The sequence below is a fragment of the Manis javanica genome, chromosome X (assembly GCF_040802235.1).
Source record: "Manis javanica isolate MJ-LG chromosome X, MJ_LKY, whole genome shotgun sequence".
NCBI lineage: Eukaryota > Metazoa > Chordata > Mammalia > Pholidota > Manidae > Manis > Manis javanica.
Window position 1 is genome coordinate 57,977,873 of NC_133174.1, and position 16,295 is coordinate 57,994,167.

General features: G+C 41.9%; 1 protein-coding gene across 5 annotated transcripts in view; it reads left to right on the plus strand.

Annotated features, from left to right (window-relative positions):
* The window catches only part of KIF4A (kinesin family member 4A), a 153,010-nt gene that overhangs the window by 117,194 nt on the left and 19,521 nt on the right, over positions 1-16,295 (plus strand). For all 5 annotated transcript variants that reach the window (XM_037002940.1, XM_037002939.2, XM_073227791.1 and 2 more), the window contains 4 exons: positions 329-484; positions 607-707; positions 4,239-4,368; positions 5,552-5,722. In XM_037002940.1, the coding sequence (XP_036858835.1) occupies positions 329-484; positions 607-707; positions 4,239-4,368; positions 5,552-5,722 (558 nt within the window). The remainder of the gene's footprint in view (positions 1-328; positions 485-606; positions 708-4,238; positions 4,369-5,551; positions 5,723-16,295) is intronic.

The following is a 16,295-nucleotide window of genomic DNA, read 5'->3' on the forward strand; positions in this document are numbered from 1 at the left end:
TATTACACAAAATGGATAATTGAAATATACTTGAATCCTATATTGTGACTGGTTAAGGAAAAAAAGGGAAAGGGTAAACACATAGTACATCAAAATACTAGGATACCTTGAAAAAGTTTTTCTGCAGAAAGCCTCTCTTGTGACCTTTTGGGATATTGCCATTAAAGTTTCTTAGAGAGCTGTTAGAATTTTGGGGGAGTTTAGGCACAAATGGAAATCTCACTTCTTGTTACTTGGGCTCTCATCTGAGTGAAATTAAATCTGGAGCTAAATCTAGCCCAAGGGAAGAGATTCCTTATCCCTAACACATCACTGACTTCTCTTCTAGAATTGGCTTGGAAATGAAATTGAGGTTATGGTCAGTACTGAGGAAGCCAAACGCCATTTGAGTGACCTTCTTGAAGATAGAAAAATCCTGGCTCAGGATGTGGCTCAACTCAAAGAGAAAAAGCAATCTGGGGAGAATCCGCCTCCTAAACTCCGGGTAAATGCCCATACGGCAATATGTTACCCATAATCAGACTCTGCACTTCTCAGAAGCCCGCACCACTTTGGAGGATCCTTTTCCTTGTAGTACTTCACCCTCATTCCCACTGTTCTTTACAGAGGCGCACATTCTCACTTGCTGAACTGCGTGGTCAAGTTTCTGAGTCAGAGGATTCCATTACAAAACAGATTGAAAGCCTAGAGACTGAAATGGAATTCAGGTAATGGGACTATTTTAAAGCATTATAAAAATTACTGCCTGGAAGAAAGTTTATGCTTGCAATCAAAATAGAACCTATCAATCAATTTTGTTTTTCAAAAGCTTTGTGATGGTGGAGAAACAAGAGAAAGCAATTCTTAGAACAGTACACTTCACCAGATACATTTTCTCATTTGTTCCTTATGAGGTGTCATTATAACTTATGAGTTAAGTATCATCCTCTCACTTTAGAAATCTAAACTGAAGTTCAGAGATCTTAAGAAATTTGCTAAAGGTCATACAGAGCCAAGGTTTGAAATCCCATCTACCTAATCCCAAAGCCCTTATGGGATGTACCACAATTTTTTATACAATAGTATCTCTGAAATACAGAACTAACTAAAAACAAAACCCAAGAAATGACCAGAAGAGCAACAATGTAGGAGAACTTTAGAAATCATCAGCAAAGTAGGTATAATATATAAGTGAAGTTACAAGCATCAAATGAGATTTGTAAGTAAAATACATAGATAATACAGTACTGGGCATATTAGAAGTGCTCAATAAACATTCTCTTTCTACCTTCCCAGCTCTAAGATCAGAAGTATGCTACACAGCCTCTCTAATCACTGTTACTGTCTTTTAAGTATCTATGATTTCTAGAAGCAACAGAACTTTGACAGACTTTATAGTGTCTTTGACTAATAGAATTTTATTGTCCAGAAGACTTAGGAGATCATTTAATTTGTTTTTAGTAACACTCACTAGTTATTTATCTTTGGATACATCTATAAGTCACTCAAAAGTTGAGTTTCTGCTTTGTGCTGCACTGGATCATTCAGGATATATAGAAATAATAGATGGCATCATCCTTGCTCTCAAAGTGGAATTAGTATGATGACTCACAGTATCATGTTGGAATCATTTGTTAAAATTTCAGGAATGTTGTAAACCATTCATAGCTTATAATTGGTTATGGTGAAAGTATTACATCACAGAAACTAGCAAAAACTACAAATCGGGTTTGATTTTTTTAAGTGCTGATTGTTATACACTTACCTGCAGATCACTGTGCATAAGTAAATGATTATTTAAATGTAGATAAGGAGCCAAGTAGAGGGCAAGTAGACAGAGCTAAGTTTAATCAAGGGAATTTTCCTAAAGTTGATGAGACTTCAACTAAATTTTGAAATAATTAATGGACATAAACATCAGAGAAGACAGGAAAGGGCATATGCTAGATGACAACTCTGTTTTGGCCTACTTGCTCCAAGAAGCCTTCACTGACTCTTCATCCCTCACTAATTCTCCATTTCTGTAAACTCCTACAGAGCTTACGCAATCATGTGGCACAGATAATACAGGTTACATTTATATTTAGTGTTTTGTATTTATTAGTCTTGTCAATCTAGACAGATTATAAGCTCGTTGAAGAAAAGGACTATCTATTAGCCCAGGGTTCTAAAACTATGGTCCACAAACCCCTGGGTGTCATTGAGGCTCTTTCAGGAAGTCTGAGCCATCAAAACTACTCACATAATAATAATATTAATATGTTATTTGCCATTTTTACTATGTTGACATTTGCCATGATAGTGCAAAAGCAATAGTGGACAAACCTGCTGACACCTTGGCCTGAGTCAAAGCAGTGGCACCAACCTGTACCTAGTGGTCATTGTCCCTCTCACCACCGCACGCTCCCAGGGGGAAGTCCAGTTTCATTTAAGGATGGCTTTGCTGAAGCAGTAACAATGGTTGCCTTGATGAAATCTGGACCATTGCGTTCAGATCTGTTTGCCGTGCTGCGGAGCTGAACAGGAGGGGCGCCACGAAGCACCTCTGCTGCGTGCTGGGGCACAACGTCCTCTCCAGGGAAGGAGTTTGTGCAGTTATTTGAGGTGGGAGCGCAACAGGCCTTGTTTTCCCTGGAACATCATTTTTACTTGAAGGAACGACTGACAAACTGTGCTTATTCCATCGCGGGTACTTAGCAGACATTTCTCAAAAGTGAACAGTGAGCCTCTCTCTTTAAGGAGAACAGCTGACGGTGTTTGTCACCAAAGATACAATTTGAGCTTTCAAGCAAGACTTAATTTTGGAAAACTTGTATCTGCCACTGTGAGCTTGACAATTTTCATAACTTCTCTGATGAGACTAGTAGTGATATTAGGAATTATAATTTTTTTACATATTGTATAATGAAATGTGTTAACATTTGGAGGCTCTGCATGATCACTGTTGTCCAGTGACATTACAGAATCATGGTGGGTAAAAGATCTATTCAGATAACAACATAGACCAGTAGATTTTAATATAAAAGAGTAAGAAAAGTTTGTTAATAATAGTTTCAAATTCCACATTTCAACTAACTTTTAAGGAACTACCACTTGTTGGGTTTGGGTGTAATCTCAAAGAATATCCACAATTATCTGAAAAGTCTATTAAAATGCTCCTCCCTTGTCCAGCTATGTATCCATGTGAGACCAGAATGTCATTTATGCCAACCAAAACCTGATAGAAAAGAATGAGTGCAGAGCAAGATGTGAGAATCCAGCTGTCTTCCACTAAGCCACACGTTACAGAGCTTTGTGAAAATGTAAAACAATCCCACTCTTCTCACCAAGTTATTTTTTTGTTTTGGAAAATGTAGTTGTTTTTCATAAAATATGTTACTGTACAATGGATTATTTTTAAGTGAATTAACATTTAATTGTCTCTCAGTCTGACTTTCTAATACTATAAATATCTGTAGGTGTAACATACATGAACAGAATTTCTTAGAGGTCCTCAATTATTTTTAAGAGTCTAAAGGGGTCCCGAGTCCAAAAATTTTGAGAACTGCTATCTTAAATTACTTTGGTACCCATTTTCTTTCTAGTACCTTACATAGCACTGCATGTTACACATAAGCTAGTATGCTCTCTCTCACTGAACACATGGTAAGAAGGAAGCTGTTAATGAAACTGAAATATTGTGTAGACCTTGGTCTCACGCCATACTTGATTAGAAAGTGTCAGAAAGCTATAATGCAGATCAGGGTATCTAGTCTTCTTAGAAACTTCTCAGTCATGTAGTAGGCACTTCAAGATAACCTTTTACAATAGCTCCCCCGGGTATCAGTTTGGTATTTGATTCCAGCAAAAAACATCTACCTGTTTGTTCTTTTGAGATCTTTTTCCTTTAGGTCTCCAATCTGAATCTTATCCTTGCTTAGGTAAGCCGGCATATCACAAACTGAGCTTATATAGCCTCAAGACCAAGTTACAACAAAAGCCTTCCTAAAACAAATCTTTCCGAGTCCCACTAAATGCCCTATTTATTTCAACCAGTATTTAATAAAATAAAACCATTTAGTCTCTTGGAGTCCTTTTGCAACAGGATTTGAGATACTGTATAAAATCCTAACCAGATGATGCAATCATTATTTAAATAATATTTATACCTCCACCCATAAAACTATTTGAAGTTTCTCCTCAGAGCTTGAAGGAAAAAGATCCCCTTCTCCTTGGTGTTAAGACTACTAACAATATGCTCACTGTTTCTTTCCCTGAAGGAGTGCTCAGATTGCTGACCTACAACAGAAGCTTCTGGATGCAGAAAGTGAAGACAGGCCAAAACACCGCTGGGAGAATATTGCTACCATTCTGGAAGCCAAATGTGCCCTGAAATATTTAATTGGAGAGGTAAACATCCCTCTAATACCAGCAATTAGGGGTCTGGCTTATTAGGTTGAAATAAGATGTTAGCCTGGAATGCCTTTGTAATGTTATTGACACTTTTCATGGTAGAAACCACAATGACATTAACATGGTTGAGTAAAGGTTGAAGTGAGCAAGTTCAAGGCAGTCACTTAGGAAACTGATGAGACTTACAAATTGATACCTGTTATGCCTGGCATATATGTCAGGTGCTCAATAAATGTTCACTTTTATTATCAGGAAAAGATCAGAATGCCATAGTAGACCACTGGTTGAACACAAACTCATAGACTGTCTACTTTTTAAAATTCATATGAGATGTATATTCAAAAAGTAGAAGATGCAATCTAGAAGAAAAGAAAACCTAATCATCTTTTGCTATAGAAAGATTCATCTTAAGGAAAATCCATCTTCCCACCACCTTAAATAATATATCATCTTACATTGTTACCAGGAGAATTAAATCACCTGTGATGATTGAGACATTTCTTTTACTTGATAAGCATACAAACTCTAGTTCCATTCGTTTGAGCCCTGCTATCCTTTATATGTTTCTGTGGTGGCTTAGCAGATCTTTCCACTAAGGAAATCCTGGTTAGTCTTATGAACACTGGTGTTTATGATGTTCACCAGCTGGGCTAGTAGAGAACATAAAACTTGGCCAGCATAGGATATCAGCCTATCCTGAAGAGCCAGATCTGCAGTCTCAGCTAATGTGTCTACAAGTTCCAGCATGTGAGCACAGACATTCTGAGATGGTACATAATTGGCCATAAGGATTTCATGTGTCCTGTGGATTTCCCTTAAAGGAAGAATGTCTTAAATATTAGCATTTAGAGTTGTCAGATACTGTTTGTGTTCAGTTTATTCTTGCCTTGAGGCAGAGCAAGAGATTAAATGACCTTAGCAAAAAAATAAAATAAAATAAATGACCTTAGCAGTGCCTTCTAGCTCTGCGATAACTATTTCAACAGAAATACAGGCTCTTGGCCTGGATAGTCTTGTTACTATTCAATGGTAGCATTCGTGTGACAGGAAAAAATGAGATGGACTTGGACATGGAAGAACTTTTCTCAGTCCATTTCAAAAAAGCTGACATTTTCCTGCCTAACGAATGGGGAAAGGTAGCCATTCTCAAAATAAACTGATCTTCTTTTATATCTTCCAGCTGGTCTCCTCCAAAATACAGGTCAGCAAGCTTGAAAGCAGCCTGAAACAGAACAAGGCCAGTTGTGCTGACATGCAGAAGATACTGTTTGAAGAACGAACTCACTTTGCTGAAATAGAGACAGAGTTACAGGCAGAGCTAGTCAGAGTGGAGCAACAACACCAAGAAAAGGTAAACTCTGGCAAGCCAAGAAGTTATGCTGAGAAACAAACCTTCATTGCTTTTTTTTTTTTTTTTTTGAGAGGGCATCTCTCATATTTATTGATCAAATGGTTGTTAACAACAATAAAATTCAGTATAGGGGGGTCAACGCTCAACGTACAATCATTAATCCATCTCAAGCCTAATTCTCGTCAGTCTCCTATCTTCTGAAGCATAACAAACAAGTTCTTACATGGTGAACAAATTCTTACATAGTGAATAAATTCTTACATGGTGAACAGTACAAGGGCAGTCATCACAGAAACTTTCGGTTTTGATCATGCAATATGACCTATAAACAATCAGGTCAAATATGAATATTCGTTTGATTTTTGTACTTGATTTATATGTTGATCCCACATTTCTCCTATTATTATTATTATTTTTATTTTTAATAAAATGCTGAAGTGGTAGGTAGATGCAAGATAAAGGTAGAAAACATAGTTTAGTGCTGTAAGAAGGCAAATGTAGATGATCAGATGATCAGGTGTGTGCCTATGGACTAAGTATTAATCCAGGCTAGACAAGGGGAGCAAGACATCCACGGATGCAGAAGATTTCTCTCAAAGCAGGGGGGGTGAGGTTCTGAGCCTCACCTCTGTTGATCCCCAAATTCTCACCTGATGGCCCCCCTGCGACTGTGCCTGTCTTAGGTTGTTCCTCCCTTGAGGAATCTTACCCGTCTCTGGCTAACCAGTCATCTTCCGGGGCCATACAGGGAAATGTAAAGTTGGTAAGTGAGAGAGAAGCCATATTGTTTGAAAAGGTTTGCTTTTTACTTCTTTGCAGATTTATGCCCTGTGGCTTCTATGCCCAGCACTTGTCTCGAGGTATCTTTACCACCTGGAGGAATTATGATACTCGGTAAATTCGATATGAGGCACGAATTCTATTTAAGGGTTGTAATTAGGAAGGAAGAAGAAAAGCTATAGATGTAGCATATGAAGGAAACTTGGGAGGATTGATTATTTCTTTGACATATCTTCTTGTATAGTACCTTAAGTATGTATAGGTTTTAAACTACTAACTAATTTGCACACGCATATTAACATAATAGGAATACGGTGACATAAACAAAGCAAATCTATAATTACCATCCATCTCCAGTGAAGCCAAGAAAACCATTTAGGCACCCTAGGCATTTGTGAAAATTTATCTATGATATGAAGGATATTGTCCAACTGTACTTGAACCATCAGACAAATTAAAGCAGCCCATTTCTGGGATCTGTTCACATCCCATATGTTCTTTTAACCGTAGATAGTCTATAGTAAGATTTTGGAGTGCTACAACTTGCACCCCTCCCAACTCCTGGTTGAGTTCCAACAGTACAGATCCGGTCAAATTCGTTGTCTCACTGTATGCACATGCCAGCCTAGACATCTCCCTCCTCATTCTTATGGCAAGTCAAGGAGACGGTGGGCTGGATGCAGCCACAACTGCAGCATCGTCCGGATCCCTGTGGAGGCTTTTTGATGATCATCCCCCGGCACAAGTCCTCCAGAGAGTGCTGATGCCGGAAGCTCCTCCTCATATCGTATCTTAGTTCATTTTCTGGGTATCCAAGCTAGGCCTTGATCTTCTGCGTAGAAACAAACAGACCCTTTGCCCACACTTTGACATGCCCTCTATACCACTGTGCAGAACTCATTGGAAGTCAGCACACAGTAACTGCTTTTTTTTTTTTTTTTTAATTAAGAGAAAGGAATATTATCAGAAAAGAGTACCTCCATAGCTGATCATCTGACACCCTTTAAGTGATCAACATTAAGGATATTTAAAGCATGCGTTGATCTTTGATTTACCAATAGTTTTATCCTGTTAAGGAGTAATCCCCCTTTTCTTTCTTTCTTTCCTTTTTTTTTTTTAATTTTTAATCTACACTTACATGAAGAATACTATGTTTACTATGCTCTCCCCTATATCAGGTCCCCCCTAACAACCACATTACGATTACTGTCCCTCAGTTTAGCAAAATGTTGTAGAGTCACTACTTGTCCTCTCTGTGTTGTGCAGCCCACCCTCCCCTTTCTCCCTCTCCCCATGCATGCTAATCTTAATACCCCCCTTCTTCTTCCCCCCCCTTATCTCTCCCTGCCCACCCATCCTCCCCAGTTCCTTTCCCTTTGGTACCTGTTAGTCCATTTTTGGGTTCTGTAATTCTGCTGCTGTTTTGTTCCTTCAGTTTTTCCTTTGTTCCTATACTCCTCAGATGAGTGAAATCATTTGGTATTTCTCTTTCTCCGCTTGGCTTATTTCACTGAGCATAATACTCTCCAGCTCCATCCATGTTGCTGCAAATGGTTGGATTTTTCCACTTCTTATGGCTGAGTAGTATTCCATTGTGTATATGTACCACATCTTCTTTATCCATTCATCTACCGATGGACATTTAGGTTGCTTCCAATTCTTGGCTATTGTAAATAGTGCTGCGATAAACATAGGAGTGCATCTGTCTTTCTCAAACTTGATTGCTGCGTTCTTAGGGTAAATTCCTAGGAGTGGAATTCCTGGGTCAAATGGTAGGTCTGTTTTGAGCATTTTGATGCACCTCCATACTGCTTTCCACAGTGGTTGAACTAATTTACATTCCCACCAGCAGTGTAGGAGGGTTCCCCTTTCTCCACAGCCTCGCCAACATTTGTTGTTGTTTGTCTTTTGGATGGCTGCTATCCTTACTGGTGTGAGGTGATACCTCATTGTAGTTTTAATTTGCATTTCTCTGATAATTAGCGATGTGGAGCATCTTTTCATGTGTCTCTTGGCCATCTGTATTTCTTTTTTGGAGAACTGTCTGTTCAGTTCCTCTGCCCATTTTTTAATAGGGTTATTTGTTTTTTGTTTGTTGAGGCGTGTGAGCTCTTTATATGTTCTGGACGTCAAGCCTTTATCAGATCTGTCATTTTCAAATATATTCTCCCATACTGTAGGGTTCCTTTTTGTTCTATTGATGGTGTCTTTCGCTGTACAGAAGCTTTTCAGCTTAATGGCGTCCCACTTGCTCATTTTTGCTTTTGTTTTCCTTGCCCGGGGAGATATGTTCAAGAAGAGATCACTCATGTTTATGTCTAAGAGGTTTTTGCCTATGTTTTTTTTCCAAGAGTTAAGTGGTTTCATGACTTACATTCAGGTCTTTGATCCATTTTGAGTTTACCTTTGTATATGGGGTTAGACAATGGTCCAGTTTCATTCTCCTACATGTAGCTGTCCAGTTTTGCCAGCACCATCTGTTGAAGAGACTGTCATTTTGCCATTGTATGTCCACGGCTCCTTTATCAAATATTAATTGACCATATATGTTTGGGTTAATTTCTGGGGTCTCTAATCTGTTCCACTGGTCTGTGGCTCTGTTCTTGTGCCAGTACCAAATTGTCTTGATTACTATGGCTTTGTAGTAGAGCTTGAAGTTGGGGAGTGAGATCCCCCCCTACTTTATTCTTCTTTTTCAGGATTGCTTTGGCTATTCGGGGTCTTTGGTGTTTCCATATGAATTTTTGAATTATTTGTTCCAATTCATTGAAGAATGTTGCTGGTAATTTGAGAGGGATTGCATCAAATCTGTATATTGCTTTGGGCAGGATGGCCATTTTGACGATATTAATTCTTCCTAGCCATGAGCATGGGATGAGTTTCCATTTATTAGTGTCCCCTTTAATTTCTCTTAAGAGTGACTTGTAGTTTTCAGAGTATAAGTCTTTCACTTCCTTGGTTAGGTTTATTCCTAGGTATTTTATTCTTTTTGATGCAATGGTGAATGGAATTGTTTTCCTGATTTCTCTTTCTATTGATTCGTTGTTAGTGTATAGGAAAGCTACAGATTTCTGTGTGTTGATTTTGTATCCTGCAACTTTGCTGTATTCCGATATCAGTTCTAGTAGTTTTGGAGTGGAGTCTTTAGGGTTTTTTATGTACAGTATCATATCATCTGCAAATAGTGACAGTTTAACTTCTTCTTTACCAATCTGGATTCCTTGTATTTCTTTGTTTTGTCTGATTGCCGTGGCTAGGACCTCCAGTACTATGTTAAATAACAGTGGGGAGAGTGGGCATCCCTGTCTGGTTCCCGATCTCAGTGGAAATGCTTTCAGCTTCTCGCTGTTCAGTATAATGCTGGCTGTGGGTTTATCATATATGGCCTTTATTATGTTGAGGTACTTGCCCTCTATTCCCATTTTGCTGAGAGTTTTTATCATGAATGGATGTTGAATTTTGTCAAATGCTTTTTCAGCATCTATGGAGATGATCATGTGGTTTTTGTCTTTCTTTTTGTTGATGTGGTGGATGATGTTGATGGATTTTCGAATGTTGTACCATCCTTGCATCCCTGGGATGAACCCCACTTGGTCATGGTGTATGATCCTTTTGATATACTGTTGAATTCTGTTTGCTAATATTTTATTGAGTATTTTTGCATCTACATTCATCAGGGATATTGGTCTGTAATTTTCTTTTTTGGTGGGGTCTTTGCCTGGTTTTGGTATTAGGGTGATGTTGGCTTCATAGAATGAGTTTGGGAGTATTCCCTCTTCTTCTATTTTGTGGAACACTTTAAGGAGAATGGGTATTATGTCTTCTCTGTGTGTCTGATAAAATTCCGAGGTAAATCCGTCCGGCCCCGGGGTTTTGTTCTTGGGTAGTTTTTTGATTACTGTTTCAATTTCTTTGCTTGTAATTGGTTTGTTTAACTTTTGTGTTTCTTCCTTGGTCAGTCTTGGGAGGTTGTATTTTTCTAGGAAGTTGTCCATTTCTTCTAGGTTTTCCAGCTTGTTGGCATATAGGTTTTCATAGTAGTCTTTAATAATTCTTTGTATTTCTGTGGAGTCTGTCGTGATTTTTCCATTCTCATTTCTGATTATGTTGATTTGTGTTGACTCTCTTTTTCTCTTAATAAGTTGGGCTAGAGGCTTATCTATTTTGTTTATTTTCTCAAAGAACCAGCTCTTGGTTTCGTTGATTTTTGCTATTGTTTTATTCTTCTCAATTTTGTTTATTTCTTCTCTGATCTTTATTATGTCCCTCCTTCTGCTGACTTTAGGCCTCATTTGTTCTTCTTTTTCCAGTTTTAATAATTGTGATGTTAGACTATTCATTTGGGATTGTTCTTCCTTCTTCAAGTGTGCCTGGATTGCTATATACTTTCCTCTTAAGACTGCTTTCGCTGCATCCCACAGAAGTTGGGGCTTAGTGTTGTTGTTGTCATTTGTTTCTATATATTCCTTGATCTCTATTTTGATTTGTTCATTGATCCATTGATTATTTAGTAGCATGTTGTTAAGCCTCCATGTGTTTGTGAGCCTTTTTGTTTTCTTTGTAGAATTTATTTCTACTTTCATACCTTTGTGGTCTGAAAAATTGGTTGGTAGAATTTCAATATTGTGGAATTTACTGAGGCTCTTTTTGTGAGGTAGTATGTGGTCTATTCTGGAGAATGTTCCATGTGCACTTGAGAAGAATGTATATCCTGTTGCTTTTGGATGTAGAGTTCTATAGATGTCTATTAGGTCCATCTGTTCTAGTGTGTTGTTCAGTGCCTGTGTGTCTTTACTTATTTTCTGCCCGGTGGATCTATCCTTTGGGGTGAGTGGTGTGTTGAAGTCTCCTACAATGAATGCATTGCAGTCTATTTCCCTTTTTAGTTCTGTTAGTATTTGCTTCACATATGCTGGTGCTCCTGTATTGGGTGCATATATATTTAGAATGGTTATATCCTCTTGTTGGACTGAGCCCTTTATCATTATGTAGTGTCCTTCTTTGTCTCTTGTTACTTTCTTTGTTTTGAAGTCTATTTTGTCTGATATTAGTACTGCAACCCCTGCTTTCTTCTCACTGTTGTTTGCCTGAAATATGTTTTTCCATCCCTTGACTTTTAGTCTATGCTTATCTTTGGGTTTAAGGTGAGTTTCTTGTAAGCAGCATATAGATGGGTCTTGCTTTTTTATCCATTCTATTACTCTATGTCTTTTGATTGGTGCATTAAGTCCATTTACATTTAGGGTGACTATTGAGAGATATGTACTTATTGCCATTTCAGGCTTTAGATTCGTGGTTACCAAAGGTTCAAGGTTAGCTTCTTTAGTATCTTACTGCCTAACTTAGCTCGCTTATTGAGCTGTTATATACACTGTCTGGAGATTCTTTTCTTCTCTCCCTTCTTATTCCTCCTCCTCCATTCTTCATATGTTGTGTGTTTCGTTCTGTGCTCTTTTTAGGGGTGCTCCCATCTAGAGCAGTCCCTGTAGGATGCCCTGTAGAGGTGGTTTGTGGGAAGCAAATTCCCTCAGCTTTTGCTTGTCTGGGAATTGTTTGATCCCACCATCATATTTAAATGATAGTCGTGCTGGATACAGTATCCTTGGTTCAAGGCCCTTCTGTTTCATTGCATTAAGTATATCATGCCATTCTCTTCTGGCCTGTAGGGTTTCTGTTGAGAAGTCTGATGTTAGCCTGATTGGTTTTCCTTTATAGGTGACCTTTTTCTCTCTAGCTGCCTTTAAAACTCTTTCCTTGTCCTTGATCCTTGCCATTTTAATTATTATGTGTCTTGGTGTTGTCCTCCTTGGATCCTTTCTGTTGGGGGTTCTGTGTAATTCCATGGTCTGTTTGATTATTTCCTCTCCCAGTTTGGGGAAGTTTTCAGCAATTATTTCTTCAAAGACACTTTCTATCCCTTTTCCTCTTTCTTCCTCTTCTGGTATCCCTATAATACAAATGTTATTCCTTTTGTATTGGTCACATATTTCTCTTAGTGTTGTTTCATTCCTGGAGATCCTTTTATCTCTCTCTATGTCAGCTTCTATACGTTCCTGTTCTCTGGCTTCTATTCCTTCAATGGCCTCTTGCATCTTATCCATTCTGCTTATAAATCCTTCCAGGGATTGTTTCACTTCTGTGATCTCTTTCCTGACATCTGTGATCTCCTTCTGGACTTCATCCCACTGCTCTTGCATTTTTCTCTGCATCTCATCCCACTGCTCTTGCATTTTTCTCTGCATCTCATCCCATTGCTCTTGCATTTTTCTCTGCATCTCAGTCTGCATGTTCATGATTTTTATTTTGAATTCTTTTTCAGGAGGACTAGTTAGGTCTGTCTCCTTCTCAGGTGTTGTCTCTGTGATCTTTGTCTGCCTGTAGTTTTGCCTTTTCATGGTGATAGAGATAGTTTGCAGAGATGGTACAAGTGACCGCTGGAAGAGCTTCCCTTCTTGTTGGTTTGTAGCCTTTTCCTGGGAGAATAGCGACCTCTAGTTGCTTGTGCTGGGCAGCTGTGCGCAAACAGGGCTTCTGCTTCCTGCCCAGTTGCTTTGGGGTTTATCTCCGCTGTTGCTGTGGGCTTGGCCTGGCTGGGGCTGTTCCTCCAAAATGGTGGAGCCCCGTTGGAGGGGGAGCGGCCAGGAGGCTATTTATCTCCGTAAGGGGCCTCTGTGCTCCCTGCTGCCCAGGGGGTTAGAGTGCCCAGAGATCCCCAGATTCCCTGCCTCTGGTCTAAGTGACCTGTCCTGCCCCTTTAAGACTTCCAAAAAGCATTCTCCAAACCAAAACAACAACAGCAACAATGAGAGAGGGAACAGAAAGAAAGAAAAAAAAAAAAAAGGAAAAAACAAGCGATTTTTTTTTTTTGTCCTCAGGTGCCGGTCCCAGGCACCCGCTCACTGGTCCTGTTGCCCTGTCTCCCTAGCACCAGGGTCCCTGTCCTTTCAAGGCTTCCAAAAAGCACCCACCCACCGGTCCTGCAGTGAAGGAACGGTCGATATTCTTTGTCCTCAGGCACTGGTCCCATGCACCCGCTCACCAGTCCTGCCGCCCTGCCTCCGTAGCACCGGGGTCCCTGTCCCTTCAAGGCTTCCAAAAAGAGAGAAAAAAAGGGGAAAAACGCGCGATTTCTTCCGTCCTCAGGTGCCCGTCTCAGGCACCCACCCACTGGTCCCACAGGAAAAAACGCGGGATATTCTTTGTCCTCAGGTGCCTGTCCCAGGCACCCGCTCACCAGTCCCGCCGCCCTGCCTCCCTAGCACCGGGGTCCCTGTCCCTTTTAGGCTTCCAAAAAGCACTCGCAGAAAAGAGAAGAAAAAAAGGGGAAAAACGCGCGATTTCCTCTGTCCTCAAGTGCTGGTCTCAGGCACCCGCCCACCGGTCCCGCAGGGAAAAACGTGGGATATTCTTTGTCCTCAGGCGCCGGTCCCAGGCACCCGCTCACCAGTCCCGCCACCGTGCCTCCCTAGCACTGGGGTCCCCGTCCCTTCAAGGCTTCCAAAATGCGCTCGCCAAAAAGAGAAAAAAAAAAGGGGGAAAAACGCGCGACCTCCTCCATCCTCAGGCACCGGTCTCAGGCACCCACCCGCCGGTCCCGCAGGGAGAAACGCGGGATATTCTTTGTCCTCCGGCGCCGTTCCCAGGCACCTGCTCACCGGTCCCGCCACCCTGCCTCCCCAGCAACGGGGGCCCGTCCCTCTAACGCTTCCAAAAAGCGCTCGCCAAAAAAAAAAAAAAAAAACCGCTCCGGTTTCTCTCCAGCCGCTGGGAGCCGGGGGGAGGGGCGCTCGGGTCCCGCTGGGCGGGGGCTTGTATCTTACCCCCTTCGCAAGGCGCTGGGTTCTTGCAGGTGTGGATGTGGTCTGGATGTTGTCCTGTGTCCTGTGGTCTCTATTTTAGGAAGATTTTTCTTTGTTATATTTTCATAGCTCTATGTGTTTTTGGGAGGAGATTTCCACTGCTCTACTCACGCCGCCATCCTGGCTCCGCCGCTTTTTGTTATTTAAAAAATATATAGAGGGGGAGCCAAGATGGCGGCGTGAGTAGAGCAGTGGAAATCTCCTCCCAAAAACACATAGAGCTATGAAAATATAACAAAGAAAAATCTTCCTAAAATAGAGACCACAGGACACAGGACAACATCCAGACCACATCCACACCTGCAAGAACCCAGCGCCTTCTGAAGGGGGTAAGATACAAGCCCCAGCCCGGCGGGACCCGAGCGCCCCTCCCCCCGGCTCCCGGCGGGTGGAGAGAAACCGGAGCAGTTTTTTTTTTTGGCGAGCGCTTTTTGGAAGCCTTAGAGGGACGGGCCCCCGTTGCTGGGGAGGCAGGGTGGCGGGACCGGTGAGGAGGTGCCTGGGAACGGCGCCGGAGGACAAAGAATATCCCGCGTTTCTCCCTGCGAGACCTGGGGGCGGGTGCCTGAGACCGGTGCCTGAGGACAGAGGAGGTCGCGCGTTTTTCCCCTTTTTTTTTTTTCTCTTTTTGGCAAGCGCTTTTTGGAAGCCTTGAAGGGACGGGGACCCCAGTGCTAGGGAGGCACGGTGGCGGGACTGGTGAGCGGGTGCCTGGGACCGGCGCCTGAGGACAAAGAATATCCCACGTTTTTCCCTGCGGGACCGGTGGGCGGGTGCCTGAGACCAGCACTTGAGGACAGAGGAAATCGCGCGTTTTTCCCCTTTTTTTCTTCTCTTTTCTGCGAGTGCTTTTTGGAAGCCTAAAAGTGACAGGGACCCCGGTGCTAGGGAGGCAGGGCGGCGGGACTGGTGAGCGGGTGCCTGGGACAGGCACCTGAGGACAAAGAATATCCCGCGTTTTTTCCTGTGGGACCAGTGGGTGGGTGCCTGAGACGGGCACCTGAGGACGGAAGAAATCGCGCGTTTTTCCCCTTTTTTTCTCTCTTTTTGGAAGCCTTGAAGGGACAGGGACCCCGGTGCTACGGAGGCAGGGCGGCAGGACTGGTGAGCGGGTGCATGGGACCAGTGCCTGAGGACAAAGAATATCGACCGTTCCTTCACTGCGGGACCGGTGGGTGGGTGCTTTTTGGAAGCCTTGAAAGGACAGGGACCCTGGTGCTAGGGAGACAGGGCAACAGGACCAGTGAGCGGGTGCCTGGGACCGGCACCTGAGGACAAAAAAAAAAAATCGCTTGTTTTTTCCTTTTTTTTTTTTTTTCTTTCTTTCTGTTCCCTCTCTCATTGTTGCTGTTGTTGTTTTGGTTTGGAGAATGCTTTTTGGAAGTCTTAAAGGGGCAGGACAGGTCACTTAGACCAGAGGCAGGGAATCTGGGGATCTCTGGGCACTCTAACCCCCTGGGCAGCAGGGAGCACAGAGGCCCCTTACGGAGATAAATAGCCTCCTGGCCGCTCCCCCTCCAACGGGGCTCCACCATTTTGGAGGAACAGCCCCAGCCAGGCCAAGCCCACAGCAACAGCGGAGATAAACCCCAAAGCAACTGGGCAGGAAGCAGAAGCCCTGTTTGCGCACAGCTGCCCAGCACAAGCAACTAGAGGTCGCTATTCTCCCAGGAAAAGGCTACAAACCAACAAGAAGGGAAGCTCTTCCAGCGGTCACTTGTACCATCTCTGCAAACTATCTCTATCACCATGAAAAGGCAAAACTACAGGCAGACAAAGATCACAGAGACAACACCTGAGAAGGAGACAGACCTAACTAGTCCTCCTGAAAAAGAATTCAAAATAAAAATCATGAACATGCAGACTGAGATGCAGAGAAAAATGCAAGAGCAATGGGATGAGATGCAGAGAAAAATGCAAGAGCAGTGGGATGA